This window comes from Strix uralensis, chromosome 1, assembly GCF_047716275.1.
Source record: "Strix uralensis isolate ZFMK-TIS-50842 chromosome 1, bStrUra1, whole genome shotgun sequence".
NCBI classification, from domain to species: Eukaryota; Metazoa; Chordata; class Aves; order Strigiformes; family Strigidae; genus Strix; species Strix uralensis.
In genome coordinates this window covers 46,429,024-46,454,398 of record NC_133972.1, presented here as the reverse complement: position 1 = coordinate 46,454,398, position 25,375 = coordinate 46,429,024, and the positions used below count along the sequence as shown (strand labels likewise).

The window sequence follows — 25,375 nt, the reverse complement described above, 5'->3', positions numbered from 1 at the left end:
AACCCAGTCATAAACTGAGCCATATACCCTAACAACTCCCAGACCGTCACCAGCATGCAAAACTAAAAGCTTGCACTCCTCTCTTCTTACAGAGGAGGTAAGATGATTACTGCATAATATCTCAATGCTTTGTTACACTGTACTCAGTTTGTCAACTTATGTAATTATGATTCTGAGTCTTTGCCACCTATTTTGGTTTTAGCTTCTGGACAGAGTTGTCTATCTGGAGCTACAGCTGATTTTTAAGGGTTGAGCTGAGCCATGTTAATTAGCCTTCTCTGCTAGCCCATTCTTGCTAAAGGTCCTTCAAGAATTTAACTTTTAGTCAGACTTTTAGACAGTGTTTTTTCAGAATCACTGGTTACGTGATCCCTAAATCTATTTTAAAAAACTTCCAGTTGAGCAATTATATTCCAGTAGCAATAATTAGTCTTGGCTCTCTGGGGCTAACCTGTGGGATTTAAGCCATTGATGTTCTCCCAGTATGACAAAAGGCCCCCTACCTTTTAATTTTGTTCTTGAGGAAAGTATTGCCTGCTGATGGATATTTCTTTCTGGCTTACTGCCAGTTATTATCAATACATAACCACATAATCATCCATCTTTCTTTTTCCAGAGAATATTATACAGTAGTTCCTGTGAAACAGTACTTTATAGGAATGCAGAAGCAAAGCCATTATTTACTTGTTTTGGTTTCTATAGGACATCTTCAGCCTAATTATATATCTGAATTTTCCATATTTACAAGCTAAAGATAATGCTTGTTCCCTCAGGCTTACTTTTAGATGAAGAATCATAAATAGAATAAATTCCAAATTACTTTGATGGACACACATATTGCTGTCCCCTTGGGTGTTGTGTTTGACATTGCTTTTCTTTGTGGTTTCAGATAGGTTATTTGCTGTCACAAATATTTTAAATAAAGAGTAAGCAGAATATCGTAAGTATGCGGAAGTAGAAAGAAGAATGTCTCAGTTGGCAGTTGTAGGAGTCTTGGGACAGTATGTTTAAACAAACAAAAAATTTTGCTTCCTAAACTATTAGGTTTAGCATTTTGGTGATACGTATGTATTCATACATCATGATTTTGTAATTCATGTGTGGAGGCACAAGTCTTAGAAATAACATCAGGTTTTAAACCCTTCAGGGAATTTGTATGTGAGGTTGAGATATTGTTTTTAAAATACCCATCCCTGAGAATGTTAAACCAAGTATCCTGGTGACATAAATGTGGTTAGGTACCTGCAACATCTTTATCGCCTAGAAGGGGAATTGGCAGAACAGTTGTTTCAATCTGTAGATTCTCCAAAATCTGTGAGCTCCAAATACACAATTCTATAGATCTTTGGTAACTAACAAGCCTGCATAGCTCCCAGTTATTTATAACTAGATATTAATATACCGTATATGGTATTATAGTTGGAGATGAGGAGAGAAAAGATAATTGGTTAATAAGTCCCTGTTTAGTAGGAACAGCCTCATCTCTTCTCTGGGTTTGAAAACATCTTTCTCAGTTTTATTGCTTGCCTTCAGTTTTGGAAAATCTTAAATACATGGCCCCATATATAATGACGTTTCTGTTGGAAGCTACTGCTGCGGCCTTGTACATGGTTTGAGCTAAGAGTTGATTTGTAGGTGTACACTGTGTGGCGCTTGCCAAGCTGCAAAATGTGCTGTGGCAAAGTGAGGTACAAGACTTGCTCCTGACTCTCCCTACGCTGTTCCTCCTGGCCCGGACTACTGAAATCTGTACTCCTGGCTTGCTTTCCTACAGCTGTTGCTGCCTTTCGAGATAGTTCATACTTCTTGGACTCTTAAGTTGAATCATCTGGATTGCTTCCTACAGCAGGAACTCTAATGGTTCACAGCAGCTAACTGACACTGCCAGTGATCTTTTTATGATGATCTTCATTCTGATTTGCGTTCCTTTCTGTCTGGTACAGGGCCATCTCCACCAGCCTTTTGACTTATCTTCTGGGTTATCCTGAGTCTTTGTTTGCAGCTGTTCATAAATGTTTCTTGTTTTGTAAATTCATAATCTAATTTTTAAGTATGGTTTTTTTGCATTTCAGCATGTCCCATGAAAAATGTAACTGTTCTTAACTTCTTTTAATCTTTGAAATATCATCTTTTTTTTTAACTGCAGTTTTACTCCGTATTATTGCGTTCCAAGTAACGCAAGTAAATTCTTCTTTATGTTTTGATGCATTTATTTTATAGTTGAGTCAGTTTTCTGTAACTCCTATTACCGGTGGAACAAGTGGATCACAGGCTTGCATCTGTCATTTCTGCCTTAAAATAAATCTATTAATGAAAGCTGATTTGCTTTTTAATTAGTGATGCTGCATTGAAGTAGCTGTAGTCTTTTGGGAGAAGCATCTTCATTTTTTTCTCTCTGCCTCTTTTCCTCTACTTGCAGTGTTAGAGGTAATATCAATTTGTGTGAGCATTTGACTTCAAAAAAAATCTTTGACAAAATAAAAAGACACTTGCCTCTGACCCACTGTTCCTCAATCCATGCAACACCAGCCTGAATGACAACGGGGCTGTCACCCAGACAAAAACTATCTGTTGTCTTAATCACTCTTGAAATCTTTTACTTTAGGCAACTTGTAAGGCTCCTATCGTCTACTGTGACCAGAGGGAAAAGGAACTATCCAGTTTGTTCTTATTCCATCTAATATTGCTGCTCTGATTTGTTCTTCTCCCTGGTCACCTTTTCTCTTCCCAGTGCCAAAAAGTGATATGAAGAAATAGGCAGACCCTCTTGTTGAACTTTGCATGCAGGGAACAGGAATATTCAGCCTTCTCCCAGGAGCCTTCAAGGCTTTCAGCTCTTACCCACCTCAATTCTGAGCCTTCCTTGCTCGTAGGAAGCAGGGCACTGCAGCCTTCTATGCATAATTGGTGGATATTTTTGAAGCAAAACCTCAACCAACTAAGCCCTACTCCCACCACAACCTTTGAAAATGTGGTTGTATTACTGTAATACTGAGTCAGAGAAAATAGTTGACTGCCAAGGTCACACGTAAGCTGTGTGGGAAAGTGTGGAGTAGAATTTGGGTATATAAGTTTCCTAGGACAGCTCAATAATCTCTGTAAAAATATGCTTAAGTTTCAGCAAAAAAACTGTAACTAGTTTCAGTCTTAAAATGCTACAAAAATAGTTTAAAAGAAATGTAATTAATAGGAATTATTGACACATAATGGGATGCTGCAATATTTTTCTGTGCTAAATGCTCAAGATCAACTTTATAGCATTCTAAGTTTAAAAAAAAAATAAAAATCCCAAATCATATATAATAAAAATACTGGATTTATTAAAGCAAGGTTTTAATACTGGCTGCCTAAACAAGATGAAGTGCATGCTGAATTGAAAATGTTGAAATACAGTGAATGTTATCTGTTGTTATCAGAAATCTCTGGCACTTAATCACTTACGGTATTCATTTATTCCTCTCCATACAGCAGTACTGTGAACATTGTCCTTAACTAATGGTTGCAGTTTTTAAAGTTGAATCTGTTTTTGTCAGATGAATAATTTTGGCATTTAATGACTAATGTGAAAATCACTAATCTGAGTCAAAGCCATAGGATAGTTGTCTTTTGTAAACATAAATATTTATCATTGAACTGATTACAGCTTTAAAATAATCTGAAGCACAAAGGGTAGGGAAGAATTCAGAACATGGAAGGATTAGGCAACTCCTGTATCCTATCCACGTGAGGCTTACTGCACTTGAAGTGCAGCTGCTTGAACTTTGGCAGTAGCAGAGTATTGCGTACTGGCTCTTGCTAAGCAGCAGCTTGGTTCATTATTAATAAGATATAAAACCATATTCTTGTTAGTAAAGCGTAGTATCTGAAAAGTATGATAAAAATCCTTTGGTTTTTAGGTTACAGTTGTGTTATCAGTGTAGGCCTCCCTGGTGTGCTTCTGTTTTCTTTCCATTGTGTGATTGTATAAGTGTCTGTAGCATGGACAAGAGGTTTGTGTTCCCCTTTTTTGTGGGAGACGTGTTGAATCACATGGCCAGTCCTACACCCGTATGTGACAAATGTGTGGTTACATCATGTAGGGGAAGCTGTGGCATGTGAGCGCCTGTGTGTAACTGGGGATGTTTGACCAAGAGGTTGATTGCCATAGTCTTAGGTACACAGGAACTGGGCAATTAAACCATGATAATACATCCAGCTATAATGAATTTTCATGTCTTGAATCACCTATCATATTGACTCACTGGAATTTGGAGAAAACACTCTTTTGCTCTAAGGTGAATACCTACTATGGTGGTCCTTTTAATTTTATCAGTTGTTACTGGAAGCAAATCTAACTAATGTCATGCTTTTGAAATCTCTCTTCTATTCGCTGAAATTAGTGATGCCGCTCATGTAGAGTTCAATTAAAAATATATTTCAACAGATATGCTAAGTAGGAAGGGACGCTGTTTAATGTGGTTGAGAAGTTGCTATTTTTCATTCCTCATTCAGCGAACAAGCAGGTGTACAGCAGACAGAATAATGTTATGCCAAATTAAGGTTGTCTTTTACACATGGCATTGAGAATTGATTATTTAAATTAGACTTTTTAGTTATCAGACATTAAATATGGCATCAGCATTTCTCTCTACTTTATGTCAGTCTTGTCACTTAAAGTAATGGTTTGATAATATGCACAACTGTGAACAGTAAACGCAGAATCTTTATCAGTGTGTTAAAATTCATGCTAGAAGAATGTCACTTTCATATCTACTGTGTGCATGTGTAATTTATTGTCTGTATGCTCCTCATGGTTCACATACCGTAAAAAACATGAAAATATTTTAGGGATGAAGAAAACACTTTTTTCAATGTCTTTAAAATTGGTGAAGCATCAATTGCCACTCTGACCTAGTTCAGCATGGAAGTAAAATGGTGAAAGGTAGAAAAGGAGATTTAATTGAATTGAGTTTATTTTTACTTTTGCCATTCAGGAGAGAAAATCTGAAAGAGTCTTTCACTTACTGAACATTAGCAGATGACGATAACTGATCATAAGGGAGTGTCTTTATACTCAGTTAATTAAGCACACCTTCCTCATTGCAAATGACTAGTAGTACCCAGAGGGGACAAAAAATTATTAAAAGAACATCAAAGAGAATAGAAGTTAGCAAATTAACACTTTCCAATCTCTTTCCTTTTCAGTTCTGCTGCAAATAAGTGGAAAAATCTGTATCTTTTTTTAAAGTAATGATGTGATGTGCATTCCCAGTGGCTGTATTGTATGCATTTCTATGTGACATTGTCTTGTAAGACTGTCATGTAAAGAATGCAGGAACAAGTTATAAATGCATTTTGGAGTGAATTGTTTTAAAATTATTTTGGAGAAACTCAATTGGTTCCAGGGAGGTCAGATGGGAGAACCTTTTATTGAGATAAAACTTATTATGGTCATGAAAATCACGCTGATTCAAATGGCTAACAATTTTTTGTTCAGATAGGGTCCTTTATTCCTAGGGATGCAAATTCATCTCAAGTCAACACTTCATTCCTGGAATTTCTTCTTCTGACAATTTAAGCAAGAGAGTCTACAAAGCTTTGACCTAAAATGTTCACTATTTCCCCAGAACATTGTTAGAAGTGAAAAGTTGAATTTTATCCTGCTTGGGAGGAGGGAAAATAATAGCAAACCAACAGTGATAAAAAAGATTGTGCTTGATGAACTTTTGATATGCTAGCAGAAGTCAGAGACTCTCATTGCTTCTCTGATAATATATATTACTAGTAGTTTTTGCTTATATTAATGGTTTAAAGCAAGCAGATCTGTAACTCCCAAACTATCTAGTAACCGGAACGTAACAGAGCATTGTGTTCAGTTGTATTTATTTCCAAGGCTGTGAGACAGTACTGTGGGGATTTATTAGCTCCTTTTGCCCTTGTAAATAGCCAATAATTCACAGAAGCCTGTAATATCCTCTGGATAATAGGGAGAAGTACAGTGGTTGTAAGCATGAGGTGAGGTGTCCTGGATGGGGTTTCTTTTACTGCTATTTTTAGATTTGATGGCCTATTAAGACTGAATATGATATCGATTGGTGCTGAATACACACAAGGGAATTCAGGTGATTACGTGATACCCTGCTGGTGTGCTTTGATACATGCGGCAAGCAGGAGCATTTGTGTTACCAGTGATGAGTGATAATAAGCTTGTGCAGTATTGTGTATTACATTTTGAAAGTAACTATGCTAATACAGCAATATGAGCTTGCTAAAGGACCGACACATTAATCCAGTCTTGCTTTCAGCTTTCTTCTGAACTGATGTGAACTCCTGGTCCAGGTTAGCTTAGCTCTATTTGCAGTCTCTTGCTGCAGAGAGAGCAGAGCCAAGATTTTTGTGCGTCTTCTATAGACTAAAAGGTTCCATGTAGCTTTCTACTTCTGTATTTAGGGCCAGGTCTTTTATTCCCACAGTACAATGTGTGGTAAAGGAGCTCAAGTGCAGGAAATAATTCAGAAATCCCTCTGTGCCATCAGGTAAAGACTTAAAAAAGCCCTCGTAGGCCTTATTAGTCTGTGCTCTTGGGCAGCATCCTTCTTGTCATTGGGGTCCTTGATGCCTCAGCAGACACCGTGTGGAAATGGCATGTTTTCTGGAGAATCTCTCTGGGCATGTTGTGTATTTCTGCTTTTCACTTAGCCCGGTATCCTTTGCCAGAAACTCTACCATCTCTGGGAATGAAGAGCAACTATGTGGAGTCATCTGAGCACTTCTACAGAGTATCACCTGTACATGAGCATCCGCCTTTATCATTAGACTCATCAGAGCTTTTTGAACCAAAGTCAGAAAGTGTTAACTCCCATCAGTCCCACCCGTTAGATGAGTTTTGGATGATCTGTGTCAGTGTTTAGCTTCTAAGCTCATTTGGATGAGAAGAGCTCAAGATTCTACGTGGCATTCAGAGGCCAACAAGATAGTAAAGCATTCTGCTGCACGTGAGCCATCTTGCAGCTGTTAGATGTATGCATGTAATGGTCTAGGTTGTACACTCACCCAGGCTCATGAAAAACACCTTGAAAGCAGGGCTGTTCATACAGGCAGCTGGCAAGTCTCTCAGAAAATGTAGTTAGTTTAAACAGGCATTTGGTCAAATGTTGCATGTAGCTCAAGTGGCTATCCAGGCCTTATACTTGAAAGACTATGTAGGTGCTAACCTTTTTGTGGAGTTGAGGGCTTTCTCTTGTGAATTTTAAGAACTGCAAATATTCTTTTGATATCACAGCCTATAAACCCCAAATTAGCTTTGACCTGCATGCATTTTTCTCACTGACAGTGAAAATTCTTCATTAAAATATGTTGCTCATTAAAGTGAGAGCTACATAACTGTTAGGGGAAAAAAGGTATTTTTTTCATGGCTATAGTAAATAAGCAAAGCCCAAAGCACAAGTATTAGATTTTTTTTGAGGTCTGAATGTAAAGTGTTGAGCCTGCTAATGTTAAGCCTTGCTGAAAACCTGACTTCTAGAGACAAATCCCCTTCCTGTTTTCTGTTCCAACTCTCATCACAATGACCCTTGTCATTTTGTGAATCTAATTTTATCACCAAACCTTCTGTTCTTACTAATTAACAACAAACTGTACACACGTGATGTCCTAGTTTATTACAGGTTATTTGACACTTATACAGCCTTGTGTATGTCCGTGCAAATGCTAAAATTTCTAACATGAAAGCTCAAGAACCGAGACTCTGTACTGTTTCTACCATCACAACCAGTGCATTGAAATGCATATGGAATTTGCCATTGACTCCTTTTAGAGTTGTCCTCTGGTCTGTAGGGCTGTAGGGAAATGGCAGTTCAGTTGCTTGTTCAAAACCCCCTGCAGAAGCCCCAGGCTGAGGTTTCATAGTGATCAGAATTGAGCAAGGTGGAGGAAGGAGCAAGTAATATCAGAGGATGACCATGATAGATGGTATGCCGATTTCAGATCGGGTATAGGGGTGTAAGAGGTGATGGTACCTCATCCATCATTCATTTCTCTCCTCGTGAAGGTAATGCAGATAGTCTTGAAGGGGAATGGTTTTCTTGGAGAGGGCTTTCCTCAAAAGCAGGGGAGGGAACCTGACTGTGAGAAGGCAGAAGCATTTCCTGAGGCACCGGAAATGGTTCTTTCCAATTTGTCTTTTCTTTTTCGAGTGGGGAACCATTGGGAATGGAGAGCCTCTTTTACTGTTGCTTTCTTCCCAAACAAACCTAAAGGGCCTGGTTTGCAGAATGCTCTACTGCCGGGCATTAGGCTCATGCTTTCACTTAAATCTTTTCACATTTAGTATTACGAAGTAAAAACAAAGGTGTAAAGGAAAAGAGAAAGCAACAAAACAATGGCTGAGCTTACCCTGTGATGAATTCAGGGGGATTTTTTTTCCCCTTCTCGTTCAGGATCCTCCTCAAGGAGGAAGCAGTTGATACAGTGTATGTGAGTGAATTACTTGACTTTTGTGGAAGTGCAAGATGAGTATAGCATGTCTACAAGCTTGGAATAAAGCTAACATTGCAAAACTGTCCTCAAGAGTAGATGTTTATTCTGTTCAGCTGTGAAGTTTTTGTTTTGGTTTGGTTTTTTTAGCACATTGTGTCAAATCACTTAACTCTGCATTAAAGCCAAATGAAAGCCCACATTAATATATTTTGAGTTATAAAGATTACAGTGCTGTAAGATAACATAATTGAAATTTCTTTGCATATTTAAAAATAATGTTTGAAGTTAAATACCACTGATTTAGCCTAGAAAACTGGATACTTTCCTTATCCTTTTATTTTTAAAAAATATTATTCTGAAGTCATTTGATAGAATTTAATATCTATTTTAAGGCTGTAATGAAAGCTGTTTCTGCTTCCTGCCCTTATTAAAATAGTTTTTGTGTACCATGAGTTCCATTTTAACCACAATTGAAAAAGGAATGTGCATGTTACTTATGACTTTCCTGCTATTCTTTCGTTTCTGTATTTTGCTCTTAGGTTTCCTCACCACATTGTTAGATCCAATCCTGGCAAGAAGGTGATTGATATGGCTTTTTGTGCCCTGGCTAAATAGCTAAACATACAGTCTATTGTGTCTGCACTCAGGGAAAAAATGAAATGCAATTAAATTCATTTCAACTTCAGTAACATGACATTTCTGTTTCTTTCATGTCAGCCTTTATTCTCTTCTATAATCAGATTTTGTAACCCTTTTTATAATGTCTCCTCACTTCAGCAGTCACTAAATAGGATGCTTGTGTTGCAAGTTGATTAGAAATTCTTGTGTGCCTGGGTTGACTTTTCCAAAATCGTTGGTGTGGTTTCTACATCTTTCAAGAGAGTACGTTTCACCAGCCACTGAGCTGTGAGGCATGAGGTCCATATCTACTCTTGAATCCTCTGTGTTTGGCTTTGCAAAGACTCATGTTCCCATTTGGAAACTGTAGTATTTCTTAAAATATTTCAGACAATAGAAAGGGTCTGTATATTAGGAGAGATTTTTCAAAACTGCAAAGAAAACTCCTGGGAAACGATCATTCGCCCTTTGTATTGACAAAAGCCTTTCACAGCAGGTGCCAATAAGAATGCAGGAGAATGATGGGAGAGGAGATGAAAAGGGGAGGACAAAAGATCTCTGTCATCCAGCTCTTTGTTCATAATTGTAACTTACAAAAATACACAATATTAATGCTTAGCTCTAGGGAAAGCATGTGTAGAGTCCAGTGAAGGGTTAAAAGAAACATGTGGGGATGAGTTAGGTTCCTATCTAAATTTACCTTAAAGACTATTATAAGTAGTTTTCAAAGGTCATCTTTAGATTCAGTGAGAATTATTGTTTCTTAATGAAAAAAACATAAGCAACTCCCATTAAAAAAAAAAAAAAAAAACTTGGAAGGAGAAAACCCATCATACTTGCAGATTTCCTTGCGTACACAGGCATTATTGTTATACTATTAATTTCTTCTTTGTTTTAGCTCCACTGTCCCATCCCCCAGCCTTATCTCCTCATCCCTCTCCACCCTGTACTGTTGTTTCCTATAATTAGTGAAGATACACATCTGTCTTCAGGCTACCACCTAATCTCTAAGGCCATATGGGTAAATGGAATATAATTATAATTTGATAGAAATTGAGCCTTCTGCACATGGTTGTATTGCTCTTGGTCTTTTAAAGTAGGCAAATTGAATCTATGATGTATTAGGGCTTGGAGGCTGGGGTTAGTCCTTGCAAAGTACATGTTTTTTAGATGAAAATTTCATTGTGTTAAATATGGGTGGGAATTACGCCAGTTTGGGAGGAATTCTGACACGATGTTTCCACAATATGCAAGCACCCTGCATATTGTGAAGAAATCACCTGTGGTTATATGCAAAATATTAACAGAGGTCATTTTTTGTCCCCCTCTTTTTCAGTTATTTTTATTTCAGTTGCTGCGAGGACTGTCTTACATCCACCAGCGTTACATTTTGCACAGGGACCTGAAACCACAGAATCTTCTGATCAGTGACACGGGGGAGTTAAAGCTGGCAGACTTTGGTAGGCAAGCAGTTAATTACAAGTCTCTTATAATGTTGTAGGAATGTCAGACAGATGGTTCCATTGATTTCTCTTCCCCCCACCCTATTCCTTAGACACACCTTCTTCATTGTAGATAATTGCACATTTTTCTCTTGAGTGAAGAAATTGATTATGGTCAACAAAATTCTTGATTAAAAGGGAGCAAGTGAAAAACAAATATATACTCCATTTCTCACAAGGAAGATAATGCTGAAATTATTTCAGTGTTACTTACCATGAGACCTCTAAATTAGAACTCAAAACCTTTAAAAAGAAAAGAGAAAAAATGAGAGAGACCTGAGGAAATATAGCCTATATGAAGAGCAAAATCACTTTATGGAAGCAGCTCTAGGGTTGTGGAGATCTGGATTAGCCTTCATTAAATGGTCATTGAAAGAGACTGAAGGTCACAAGAATAAATACTCCTTCTAAAGAATAAAGGACACTAGGATCACCTGGACTGCTTTCAGTATCCATTAGTCCCTTATTGGGGAAGCATTATGTGGAGTGTAGAGTTAGGGGAAATTGTCCACTGAAATGTTAGCCTTTTTGCCTTTTTTAAATTTTTTTAAGCCACTTTCTAGTGGCTCTACTGGGGCAAGTACTCTTTCCTCTGAAAACCATTGTTAGTGCAGTTGTGGAAAATGGCAATATTTTTCTTTAGTGGTTTTTACAAAATGTTGTAGGAATTTCTTTCTTTCCTGTAGGTCAACTTCTCAGCTACTGATTCTAGCAGAACTTCTGAAGTAAGCTGAAAATGTGACCTATTGGCTTTTAAAAAATGTCTTTTATTTTTATGACTGCCATCCACATCAGGCTTCACGTTTCATGCAGCAGCAGTAATGAGGGAGCCTTATGTGTTAATTGGCAATTTCACTGTTAATGTAGTCATGGTTTTTTGTCTTTTAATTAGCGTTACTGCAATTAACAGCTCAGTGTGTATTTGCTATGCTGGAGAAGGGAACAGGACTTCAGGTGGACATAGTGCACAAGAGCTTGATTGGCCTTTGGATGTAAGGCAATTAGAGAACTAGTATTAGAAACAGTTATTATCTGGTTTTACATATCATTTTCTGTTGTTTTTTTTCAAAACTTGGAAGATGCCAGAAGTGTTTTAAAGATATGTTTAAAAAAAAGCATTCCTGCATGTTGCATTCTACAATGAGATTTCATCTCTTAGGTACATGAAACAGGTGAATCATTAAGTGGTTTTGTAGTGAAATATGACTTAGTCCTCTGTTGAAGGTGCTGTGCTGTTTGAGATGACTAGTTTTGTTGTATCATTTATATGTATAAAACACCATGAACTTATCTGACTTCTAAGCATCCCCATATTATAAGTCCTTCAAGAGGCTGTGAGGATGGTGCTCTAGTATTGGTGGATAATGAAAACTCTGTAGATGATTTTACAAACTCTTTTGTATGTAAAACATTTCGGGGGGGGGGGGGGTGTGCATGGGGAGATGGCAGGGGGGCGAGGTGTTGCTGAAGCCCTATGACTTTTGTATCTGGGGAGAGGGAGGCAGCAAACTTTTCAGCTGTGTTTTTAAGAAAACAAACCCACCTTTCACCAGCACTGTTAAATGCCTTGCTGGAGGTGTGAACCAATCAATGAAATGTCCAGCTCAGATGCAGGTTGACCTCTCTCTGGTTGTATTGCCTGATGTTGTCATAGAGCAGAGGAAAGAGTGGGACGTTTGTTTTTGCTCTGCTGTAGTAAGAATTATAGCTATCACTTCTGATGAAATTATCGTCTCATTGTAACACTAGGCTAAATATCCCAGTGATGACATCAAAGGCAGGATTTTCCCAGCTTGCAGGAATTTAAGGTTGACCATTGTGTATTATTTTGAGAGAGAGACTAGAGATGTGTAAGTACAACCAAAACCAATAACCAGTAGTAGATATATGAATATATAATATTGTGGAGAGGATTTTTTTTCTCTTGTAAATTTGTCCTGAGCTAACAGAACATCTGAGAGAAGATTATATATCTCCTTTTTTCTAAAAAGCTAAATTTTCTTTCATGGCTCATGACCTCGTAAAATTGAAAACCAGATGGGTTAAATTTATCTTCTGAGAATCAAGATGAAAAATTAGAAGTGATGAGGTTAAAGTCTGAAGGGTCATGACCTCTTTCACTGGAGGCATGAGAAATGAGAGCACACCCATGTGCTCTCTGTGTGCACCTCTGTGCATATTTACTTATTTAAACTCTGTATTATTATAGCACATCTTCCATCTTCCCAGCACGAAAGACTCTTAAACAAGATGTAAAATACAGTCCTGTTTCTCTTTATGCTTCTCCCATGAATGACTAATTCACAATAATGTGCTTGGAAAGGAAGTTGGTTTAGATTGTATATTTGATTAATTACATGAGGATCAGTATGGAAATCAGAGAGATGGGTGTTTTGCTTTCAAATGCACTCAAGGCAGGAGAGAACCTATCAAGAAATCACTTTCTGTCAGAGATAAGATTGACTTTGCTGGCACAATAAATATAAAATCCTCGAGCAAAGGCCTTTTAGTCTCTAAGGGCAAGACCTTCAGATTTTGGTTTCAGAAGTTTATAAAAAATCAACAGCATGGCTGAAGTTTTTCATTTGGCGTCATGTTTATTTAATCTCCTCAGTGCAGGATATCAAATAACTTAAAAGCAGGCTGTAGTGGATCATAGTTCTTGAATAAACAAGGTAAAAGAAAGGCTATTCATGCCTGCCAGTGCATTGCACTGCGGCTGAAGTGGAATCTTTGAATAACTGTGGGCATGTGTTTTTCTATGGCAGGGCTCCTAGACGTAGATACTCCACTGTGTGGGAGTGTCTTTGTTCAGATGAACCATGGTTTGCTTTTCTGTTCATTGTGCTATAGCTGCTAGGAAATGAATGTTTATGAGAAGACTCAGCAGTCAAATGAAAAGGGAGAACGGAACATAGAGGATTTATCAAATTAAAAATGGATGAGCTATAAAAAATGGCTTTCTTGAGAAGATGTAATAGGGGAGACTACATCTTGAATAATTGTTGCTATGAAAAATAGTCCTTGAGCTCCATTCCTTCATTCTTTTTTCAATCTAATTAAAATTCCAGAGGAAATTAAAGTATATTAGGAATTCTCCTTATAAAATGAAGTGCAAGAATTATTTTTGGTTCTGTGGTGTGAATTTGGCTGTCTATGGGTTTGTTTATTTTCTCCTGCACATATGCCTGTCTTCAGTAGAAGTAAAGTATTAAAAAGCTTTAATGAGTAACACCATAACCAGTTACAAACTTAAATGAATAGAGCCTGTGCTTGATGCTAGTTACCACACAGACTTGACTGCACAGTTGTTCCTTAGCCTTTGGTTAGTAGTTTCCTCACTTAAACTTTTCTCTGCACTGTATACAGATGCATTTGTTTGGCCTTTGAATGTGTATTGATGTAAAAAAAGATAATCTTTGAGCCTTTGTTTAGAAGAGTCATTAAGCAGTTTTAAAAGCAAGGTATGTTTCTAGAATAAATGCATTTATGTTAACTATAAACAGTGTCAAATGACTGTATGGCAGTGAGATAGGAGCATGAGCTCAAACATTGAACACTAAGAATATCTTTTTTTTTCAAGAGTTAGTTGTGCTCACATGATTAGTAATCTAAGCAAAATAGTTATCTAAGCAAATATGTGATTTGTATTCATACTGAACGTATTATAACCAATGCCATATGTCATTTCAGTGATCCCTTATTTTCAAAATGTCACTTTGAACCTCTAAGAAATATGTACCAGAGGCTGTAGGTGCAAATACTGATGTAAACACCAGAGAAACAGACAAGCTCTGCCAGGTATATTATCTTTGACTCTGCATGAGGATGCTTCTGAGGGGCCACAGGCAGAAGGGTCTGAGGTGTTGGAAGAGTTTACATGGTAACAACAGAAGTTCTGTGAGGAAAATGTGTTGAGGTGAAGGAGGAGGTTGGCAACAACAGGGTGTTGAGGAGGCAAGGTAAGATGCTGGAAGAGCGTGAGAGAGAAAAGCAGTAAGTGGTTGTGGAAAATGTAGGCCCAGTGCTAACTGGGGTAGGTGGTTTAGTCACAACAGACTCAGATAAGGCCGAGGTGCTCCATTACTTCCTTGACTTGATCTTCATGAATAAGATTTCACAGGCCTTTGTTCTCAGAGATGTGGTCTGGGGAGGAAAGGGGTGAGTGGAAGAGAACTGAGTCAGAGATCTTCTGAGAAATCTTGACTCATGCAAGTTCATGGGTCCAGGCAGGAGGCTTCCTGAGGGTACTGGGAAAGCTGACTGTTGTCCCTGTCAGGCTGCTGTCTGTCATCTTTTGAAAGACTATGTAGATTGGGGGATGTCCCCAATAACTGGGGAAAGGTTAATGTTATACCCATTTTCAAGAAGGGCAAGAAGGAACGTCTGGGGTACTGCAGGTTAGTCAACCACTATGCTTGGGAAAATGATGGCAAGAGTGTGCTTGGAAGTAATTTCTGTACATGTGAAGAAAGTGTTTGCCAGCTTTAATCGAGGTAAATCATGTTTGATCCATGGGATTGCCTTCTGTAATGAAATGACTAGCTTTGCAGTCTCCCAGTACCTAACAGAGGATTACCAGGAGGATGGTGGTGCATAGCAGGATGGTGGTCTTTACTGAGGTGCACATTGGGAGAATGAGCGATAATGGTCATAAGCTGAAACAGAACTGGTTGTAAGGATGAAAATGTTCACTATGAGAGTGCTTCAGCGTTGGAGCAGCCCAGAGAGGTGGTGAAATCTCCATTTGCTTCACTGACCGGACAAAACCTTGAGCAATCTGGCAGGTTGGACTAGGTGAATTCTCCTTGTGTGGTTCTGTGACTCAGTATATACCATGCTTTTTTTGTTTTATTTTGGTTTTTAGTGATTGGGTATTGGCATTTAGCTATTTTGTATGCTGATATAAATCAAGATTGGCTAATCAGTTATGTTTGCATGCAGATTATCATACTTAATAAATTATAACACAAAGTCCCTAAATAGCTGATAACAATCAGGTAGGAGGTGGGTCCCATCTTCTGTGTCAGACTTTCCAGGAAGGACACTTTCTGTGCCTTGTTTCTTGTTCTCTGTCCCAAAACATCCACTAGCAGCCTAATATTCTGTCTCTTCCAGGGACAGTGTGGACCTTTAATCTGATCATAATATGGTTACTCTTACATATCCTACATAATTTTGTGCTTTCTGGGTTGAAAAATACATAGTTATACTTGTTACTAGAAGTTTTCGGATAAAACATTTATATAGATTTTGAGGGTAGGCACATTGACATCACCTTTCAATGCATTGAGAAAATCCTCAGGGCACGGGTGTAAAGAACAAAACATTTAAACTTGACTAGTGTATGAGGCAGTGGTAGCACTTCTGAAGTTGTGAGAGAAACTGGCCAAATTACTAGTTGGGCCCTTGTCATGCTTTATCTGTGAGCTGATCAACCTGCTGCTAGGGATTGTATTTCAGGGCATTGCTTGTTTGTGAAACTTCCCTGCAGCCACCTTTTTCTGTCAGCTTTTTGTTGGTTTTGAGGATCTCCTTGGATGAGTATGAAGCTGTAGGAGGTCTGCATTATGGTGGAAGTCCTGCCTTAAGCTTTCGGAGTTTTGTTAATAAAAATCCCTGTGATGTAGTTAAAGAAAGAATCAAGTAAGTGTGATTGAACTATGCATCCTTCTAGATACATAGGATGATTAATAATAGATAGCAGGAGCAAAGAGGTTTGAGGTTTGTAATAAAGAGAATTATACTCAATGGAGTTGCAGTTTAAAACTGCATCTGAGTATTAAAGAGGATGTTTCCATGAATTTCCATATAGATTTTTCTGTGGGGAACATGTCAGGGATATATCATGAGGGACAGGACTATTGCTGTGTAGTTTACTGTGAAATGATTAAAGCTACGTTGACAACTTGAAAAAAAATGAGTTCCTTTTTCACAGTAAGAATCCCATAAGGAATTTCTTTATAATGTACCATATAAGATTCATATGAAGGGTTGGATAGCATAAAAGATTGCTTGTATGGATAACATCTATGTTTTTCTGTGTAAATGCTCCACAGAGTATCAGTTCTTGAAGATGCTGGTATAAGGAGTTGTCATGGTGCCTGGAGAGCTGGCACTTTATGTTGTCAGTGATGCTTGATGAAATTGTTTGCAAAACTGCTCCAAGAGCATCTCTAGTTACATGGGCTGGCTCCCTCTGATCTTCCTGGCTTCCAGCGAGCTTCAGGAACCATGGGCCCTGGCACTGCCACTGCCTGGCATTCGGGATGAGCAGTCCGGATCACTTTTGAGGCAGCTGGCCCGCAGTGGGCTCCTGCTGCCTCAACAGCGAGCCTTGTCGGGGCTGTAGAAATGGTGGAAATTGTCTGGATTTTTGTTATCAGAGGCTGCTGCTGATAAAGGGAACCAGCTTACCCCAAATGTAACACCTCTAACACCCTGTCTGGATTTAACAGAGAAAGAAAAGGGCTTTTCTCTTCCATATTCCTGTGGGAGGTTGCTGTTACCCCAGGTGCAGCTTATTCCCCTCTGATTTGTTCTTGTAACCCGCAGGAAGGTCAGTAATGGGTTTCTCTGAGGGCTATATTTGTATTAAATACCATGAAATGAAGATGACTTCAGTGACAATGTTGTAAGTTGAAAAAAGCTAAGTGGGAACATGGAAAGTGAAACCTGAACTGCTCAAACTTGAGTTAGCTTGCAGGTCTTTATAAAAGACAGTTATTTCTGTAATTAACTGTAAATACAGCATTTTCCATTGAGAGCAGAAGCTGATAGTGCTGTTCATGGTGGCACCAGGGCTGGAGGCCTGGAAAGGCAGAGCAGACTGTGCATTTGTCCTGGCACAACCTCGAATGCACACTACCAAGTCAGTGAAAAAATCCCTTGCTGTCCCTGTCGCTTTCTAGATCCAGTGAAAGGGAAGCCAAAGCTCAGGAGCGGAGCTCGTAGGTAGCTAGGGGACCTTCAAATCTTTTCTCTTGGAGGAAGGGTGAAACACATAGGCTGCAAATGCTGTGGGTACTGTGGACCCAGAGACTCATGGCAGGCTGCTGTGTTAGTCACTTTTTTCCCCAGGATGACAGGCTTTCCCTCCATCCACAGATGTTCCTTCTCAGTGTTCTAACACTATAACTGGCTGCTGTCAGGGAGTAGCCAAAGCTGCCGCCCTCCCCTCCCCTCCCAGGAGCTAGGGCTTCATGTGCTGTGCCCATGACCTTCTCTCATCTTGCCCAGAAGAGATCTGTGGTGGAGAGGAAGAGGAGATGTGTAGGTGGCAGGAAATCTCAAGTGACAGCAGTGCCAAAGGGTAGATTTGATTTCTGGCATTTGGGCAGAATTCCTTTGTGAATTGTTTTAGAGGTGAAGATGTAGGAGGCTGTGTGGTCCAGTGCCATTGCAGATGTTTCTTGTTTCTCTTATCTATTTGATTAGTTCTTCCCATTGTGGACCTCAGTCTAATTTGCTTCATAGATCTGATGGTTTTATTGTGGTATCAGGTAAATCTAAATAAAAAATTACTGTCATGAGAGTCGATGCAGGAAAAATACCTTACAGACAGAAATTGGGTTTGATAGCCTAGGGGGAAAGAATAGATTCGACACAAGTTTACTCTCTGGAGACAGCACTCGACAAAAACTGTGACGTTCAGTTTTGTTCAACTAGGTCTTTAACTTCTCTCTAGTAATAGTAAATTACAAAGTAGAGCCACACACTGAATTTTTGGCCATGTCAGTCTTCACTGATTACTTTCTAACAGTTGAAATTAAAGTTCTTTAAATATACCAGCCTTTTCAGCTATTACTAAAGTAGATGCTGTAACTTAAGCCCTTCCCACTGAAAAGCACTGTGTAGGATTATTGGCTGATAAGGAAATTTTTTTAAAATTTTTTTTATAAACCGTTAAGGACCTGAAGATTGGTGTGACTCACTAGATGGGTCTCCTGTTACATCTCTGATTACTTAGGGTTCAATCCAGTTTCCCATTGTTACAAGTCAGAGTTCTGTTGAGCCTTTAAATAGGAAGAAAGCATCTTAATTATCCATTAAGGGCAATAAAGGAAGTTGGTTATGACACCATTAAAACAACTGTGATGAGAAATCTGTTTCAGTGTTTTGTACTTAAGAATAACGTGGGATTTAGATGTCATCTCTACTGCAACTAGCTCAATGCTGATTGTAATCTTGCATTATTATCACAATCATGGATTTTTTTCATTGTCTTGTATTTCCCACCTAAGTGTCAACCAGTCTGTTGTGTGATAATTGCACAAAAACCTTGGGAGAACTGTGATTTGCTGTCTGTACAAGAGAGATCCAGCCATCCGAATGAATCTGTAAATGTATTTAAGATCTGGACAGTAGTGATGAGGGGTATTTTAATTGAAAAAAAGCCTTGCTCAGTCACATGACTATGTTCTCCTATCAGTTTTATATGAGAACATTTTCTCTTCCTACACATCTTGCTTCTTTTGCAGCCTTAGCCTTTTGACTATTGTGGCTACAAGCCTCTGTATTTAACATATTGAACTTCCTTTAAAACTTTATCCTTCTGAAGCTGCTTTGCTTGTTTCTGATATGGCAGTTATGGGGGAAAATGACACCTAAGTTCATGGTAAAGTTTTCAAATACAGTCATGCTGGTGCTCTCCATCTTTGCTTTTTTGGTCTGATTATGGTTTTGTTTAATGTTTCCTTATTTAAGAGAACATACTGTATGATATAACGAGGAAGAATATGCCAACTTTTAAAATAATTTTAATTTCATTAATATGTTTATAGTTATGCAGATTTATTTTACACAGGAAATAATCAGCTATATGGAAATTAAGGGATAACTGGAAGATGGTGTGGATTAAAGAAGAAATTCATCATAAGTGAGAACAAAAATACTGATATGCAAAGAAAAAGATTAACGTGAACAGAGACCGACATTTCATTAAGAGAAATGTGCCATTTAACACGATATGAAATAATTCCATAATTGAGATAGCACTTTAAAGAGGTGATGGCTCTGTAATTTATTAGCATCGTTTGTTTTGCTCCAGACAGTTTAAAACCTTACGTTACTGTAATACAGTCAGTTTTTATCTAGGTAATTTTGAATAATTTATGCAGGTTTTTTTCATCCTTCTGAAGGACACAGTGCTGGATATATTAATATATTTATAGATGCACAATTTTTACTGATGTGAATGAAAATCACACTTGCAGGTATGCTCTGCAGCAATTGGCCTTCATGATATCGAGAAGAGGTCAGGCAGTGCTTGTTGTAGTAATCCTTAACACTTCTCCAGTGATTTACGTTTCCAAAGAGCTGTACAAATGTTAACTCCACATAGACACCCTTATATGTGTTACAAATAATCAAACTGTAAGACTAAGAGGTCGAGCAAAATATTGAAAGACACAAACATACCAATATTAAAAGTGGGAGATCAGGAATCAGCAGCGTTTTATCTGGATGATGTGGGAACATTAACAACCGCTTTGCATGGGGAGGAAATTCTGCTGCATGACTTCCATGTTACACGGTGAGAAGAATGACTGGTTAGATCATTGCCTTGATAAAGGTGCCCAAGCTCTCCTCCAATGTTCGTTCAGCTTTTCCCACCTTTGGCTTTTATGGCTTATATGTCAGATATTATAGAATTTTTTTTCTGTGGTCATTGGAAATAAGGGAGGAGGAGACTTTCAGATGTCATCTCTTCTATTCCCACCCACAGCTGTGAACATAATCTTATCCTTCTCTATTGCAGCAATTTTTAAGTCACTTGGACAGTAAATTTTTCAGTAATATTTGCTCTTGAGGCTGTATTTGCTTTTAAGGATATTTCATTGCAATGGTCTTTAAGTTAGATATTAACTGCAGTGGATTGATTTGATTGTAAAAGCTGATACAGAGTACGAGGCACTAGAAGAGAAAAACTTAATGTCGATACTGTCATCACTGATACTAAGTTATGGACTATTCAAGGAGGCTGGAAACTTGGTTCAGCTTTGAACTGTCTCTAGACCTTAGGACAAAACTAAATAAATTAAAAAAAAAAAAAAGGCAAGGTCTCACTGAAATATACTTGATAAACACAAATGCCTAATGTTAGCTTCTTGAAAATTTGGAAATTCTTTGCCCATTCTGTCTTATAGTGCTCAGGATTACCACCAGCTTTGCTATATGGGTTGCAGGATGTGATGCTAAATGAGATGTGCTCACCTGTAGTTAAAATTTGCTCATACATGCAAACTTGAAATAGTAAATGGTTTAAATAAAACATGAAATATTTCAAAGGTACTAATAATGTGACAGTAGTATTTTGTCGAAAAATGTGTTCAAAATACTATCAGGGATCCTTTTCTTGCAATGTACAAGTAGTTTTATTAAGCATTGCATGGAGAAGTACATCCATACTCCTTAAGTTAAATGAAAGAATAGATAAAAGGATGGCTTGGTTTCAGTACTAACAAATTTTCACTTGTTTTATTCAGTTATGATACAGGGTTCTGCAATTCTACTGACTTAGTAGGCTTACATCTGTGTATAATAGACTAGATTTGGTTGTATAGCTCCAATTTTGCTGTCCTGGCAGTGGCATTTCAGTGTTTCAGTATCACTGTAGAGAAAGATGCTGCACGAGGAACATTTCCTTTTTAACTACGTATTTCCAGAATCATACTGTTAAGGCACAGCCTTAATGCTCTTCATGGAAATATAGAATCATAGAATGGTTTGGGTTGGAAGGGACCTTAAAGACCATCTAGTTGCAACCCCCCTGCCACTAGACCAGGTTGCTCAAAGCCCCGTCCAACCTGGCCTTGAACGCTTCCAGGGAGGGGGCAGCCACAAGCTCTCTGGGCAACCTGATCCAGAGCCTCACCACCCTCACAGTGAAGAATTTCTTCCTTATAGCTAATCTAAATCTACCCTCTTTCAGTTTAAAGCCATTACCCTTCATCCTATCACTACACTCCCTGATAAAAAGTCCCTCCTCATCTTTCCTGTAGGCCCTCTTTAAGTACTGGAAGTCCACTATAAGGTCTCCCCAGACCCTTCTTTTCTCTAGGCTGAACAACCCCAACTCTCTCAGCCTGTCCTCACAGAGGAGGTGCTCCAGCCCTCTGGTCATCTTCATGCCCTTCCTCTGGACCCACTCGAGCAGGTCCATGTCCTTCTTATGTTGGGTGCCCCAAAGCTGGACACAGCACTCCAGGTGGGATCTCACCAGAGTGGAGTAGAGGGGCAGAATCACCTCCTTTTACCTGCTGGTCACTCTTTTCTTGATGCAGCCCAGGATACGGTTGGCTTTCTGGGCTGCAAGTGCACATTATCGTGTCGTGTTTTGCTTCTTGTCAACCAATACCTTCTCTGCATGGCTGCTCTCAATCCACTCATCACCCAGCCTGTATTTGTGCTTGGGATTGCCCTGACACATGTGCAGGACCTTGCACTTGCCCTTGTTGAACTTCATGAGGTTCACACAGGCCCACCTCTCAAGGCTGTCCAGGTCCCTCTGGATGTCATCCCTTCCCTCCAGCGTGTCGACTGCACCACACAGGTTGGTGTCGTCAACAAACTTGCTGAGGGTGCACTTGATCCCACTGTCCATGTCACCAACAAAGATGTTAAACAGCACCGGTCCCAGTACTGACCACTGAGGAACACCACTCATCACTGCTCTCCACTTGAACATTGAGCCATTGACTGCAACTCTTTGAGTGTGACCATCCAGCCAATTCCTTTTCTACCGAGTGGTCCATCCATCAAATCCATGTCTCTGCAATTTAGAGACAAGGATGTTGTGCAGGACAGTGTCAGATGCTTTGCACAAGTCCAGGTAGATAACGTTAGTTGCTCTTCTAATGTAACTTTTTTTAAAATTAAGTTGCCTGTTTTAATTTCTTCTTTTCTGTGACAAAATTGTATTAAGAACTGATTAGGTGGCTCTGCAGGAATACAGATGCCTGATTACTGATGCAAAGTCAAATAATCATTTAGACCTAAGCATATTGGAATGTCTCTCACATAAAACTCTCCTTCTAAGATTTGTGATTCAGCTAATTTAAGATGACACAGACATTAAATGAGTTTTGAGAAGCGATTCAATTGAACAGGTGAATCTGAGACTCCAGAGTTCCCTGTCATAAGATGTTGCTTTATAATGTTGCTTTACAGAAGCAACAGTAATTACGCAGGTCTGCTTAATGATTTCACACTTGAAAGCAAAGTGAAAATAATATTAAAATTTAGTGAAATCTTTAAGTATCCTATAGTTGTTTTGTCCTTTGATGTATTTCAGAAAGCTTTGACATAACTGAGGGAATTTATTTATTGTTTTAGTTTTGTTGGTTTTGCACCAATGCTTGTACCATATTGTACTGGTGTTTTCAGATCATTTTACTCTGACTTAAGCCAGAGCAGGCAGATGTATTTTTAGATGCTGTGGGTGTTACATAGTATGTGAATGTATGTACTAATGTTACAGCACATGCAAAATGTACTGGAGTTCTTTGGCAGAACAGCCAAAACAGCGTTTTACCTGCTAAGGAACTATGTAAGCTGCAGAGTGTAACATATTGTAGCAATGACAAAAATCAGCTGAGTATTTGTTTTATCTATAAATAGTCTGACTTGGGTACTGGAAGCTGCCTGAATTAAACTCCATGGTCACTAGAGAACTGTTTGTGCCAGGCGGGGCAGCCATGGTTCTAAAGACAAGGGTGGATAATGGAACTAATGCTGCTATGTCCTGCAGCATAGAAATGTATGCTCAGGTGACACTGTAGCTGGAAGATAAGGCACATCAAACTTAATTGCATTGTCTGTGCAGTACAGGGGCCAGGAGTCAGTGGCTGGTAGTTGCAGAATTGTGCCATTTATACGTAAGTCGGACCTTGTACTGTAAGAGTTGATGCTTTCAACACCCACATGGTGACAGTTTTTCAAATTCACAAATTCCACTCCTGCAGGGTAATGTCAAGTGGCAGTGGTGTTTGATTTATAAATAAAATAGTTGTTAGATCTGCTTTTCAAAAGTACTGTCTGTTTGTAGATGTTAATGTTGTTCAAATACTTGCTTCTCCATGTAGCTCTGTTCTTGTTAAATTAACTATCCTAGACCAATTCCTGGAATCTGATCTGTTTGTAAATAAATTTGCAGGTACTTGATCAGGCTTTTGGTAGTTGACCATGACGAGGTATTCTCTTCATCAAAGTTCTCCAGATATTCTACCTCTAGATGGGAAATGACGGATCAGCAAAATTGTAATATCCCACTGGAATAAATCACTCCATAAAAAAACATCTCAGTGGTCATGCAACTATCGTTGCCTTTTGTCAGTGTTCCAGTGCTCCACAAATTAACTGCGCTGAGTTGTGGACCCCATTAATAGATGGAGAGAGTGTTATGTGTTTGCTTGTCACTGACAGTGTTGTGTGGTCAGTTAAGAAACAAAACTAACCTGAGTGCAAACAACTGGGATTAGATGGTTGAATATAAAACTCTCAGTGAAACTTAGCTTTTGTGTTTCTGTTTGGATGACTGTGAATCACTACAGTAGCACCAAATTGTGCTTATTTAACAGTTCTTCAGTTGTCAGATTTAATACAACATTCAACTAGAAGGATTTATATGGTACTGCTGCCCTGTATACCATGGGCTTGAATCTGGTATGTGTCAGTCCTCTTAGCACCTGAATGAAGGGGAAGGCAGTTTGTCTACATGATGATATTCTAAAAAAGATAAGTCTTGCACAGCACAGAGCAAGTGTATTTATTTCTTTACCTGTATGTTGTATTTTGCCTGTCTCATGCAATATGTCAGGTACCTAATGCATTTTTATCCAGTGATAAGTTATCAAGGTACCAGCTGATAAGGGCTGGTTCATTTTTACTTGTAGGAAAGTTGTCTGTTACCTTCCTTGTCTTCAACAAGTTCATTGCTCATATGTCTTAAAAGTCCACATGTAATTGTTTTATTACTATTATTCTCTTCTAAACTCAAACCATTGTCCAGTATTGGCCTCATTTATTCATAGCTGCTTCCCAGTTTTCTCTCTTTTCTCAGGGAATATTAAAATATCCTGAGATGCATTACCTCTTATTTTCAGTGAAGAATTATTTTCTGCCTGTTTGTCCTTCCTGGAACTTCCTCCCTGCGCTCTGCAGATCTTCCTAATTTAAAACCATCTGTTCAGCCATTGTTAACTCTTTGCTTCAAACCTAATAACTTCACTGTGGAATGAGTAATTCTGACATTTTCACTTACAGCCATATTAGCGAAGTGGTGTGCTCATGCTGGGATGTTGTTAAGGAGTAGAGGGCATCATCTTCGTATAGATTTTTTTGAGACAATGAACTGAGGATCATTAAATAAAAATCCAGCATCTGGAAAGCAAGATTTAAATCAATCAACTGTTAAGGTATTGTGAGCACGTATACCATATCCATAATGAATCCAGGTCTCTTCAGTAATGCAGAAGTTATCTTTGATGTGAAGTTGCTTTCTGTCCTTGAGTTCTGTTAGCTTTTGCATCTGTGTGAATGTGTTGGTGCAGACTGTTGTGGTTTTTTTTTTCCTGCCCACACTGTTATTTTTCTGTTTCTAGACTAGCAGAGGCAGTTTGAACATATTCATCCTGGCCCAGAAGACCATGGGAATAGATATATTTTCCTGGTGTCGAAAATGGAATGTATATTTCTTTTGTACTTCCATAACACTTTCTGATGGGAAATGAATTTTTAGTGTGTTTCTTTCTGCTAATAGACAATGAATGAATTTGACAGTCATAGTACATGTTCAG

The 25,375-nt window shown here is 38.6% G+C and overlaps 1 protein-coding gene across 6 annotated transcripts in view; it reads left to right on the top strand.

The window, feature by feature from the left end:
• Positions 1–25,375, top strand: part of CDK14 (cyclin dependent kinase 14) — a 321,807-nt gene that overhangs the window by 152,775 nt on the left and 143,657 nt on the right. For all 6 annotated transcript variants that reach the window (XM_074864790.1, XM_074864767.1, XM_074864787.1 and 3 more), the window contains one exon: positions 10,412–10,535. In XM_074864790.1, the coding sequence (XP_074720891.1) occupies positions 10,412–10,535 (124 nt within the window). The remainder of the gene's footprint in view (positions 1–10,411; positions 10,536–25,375) is intronic.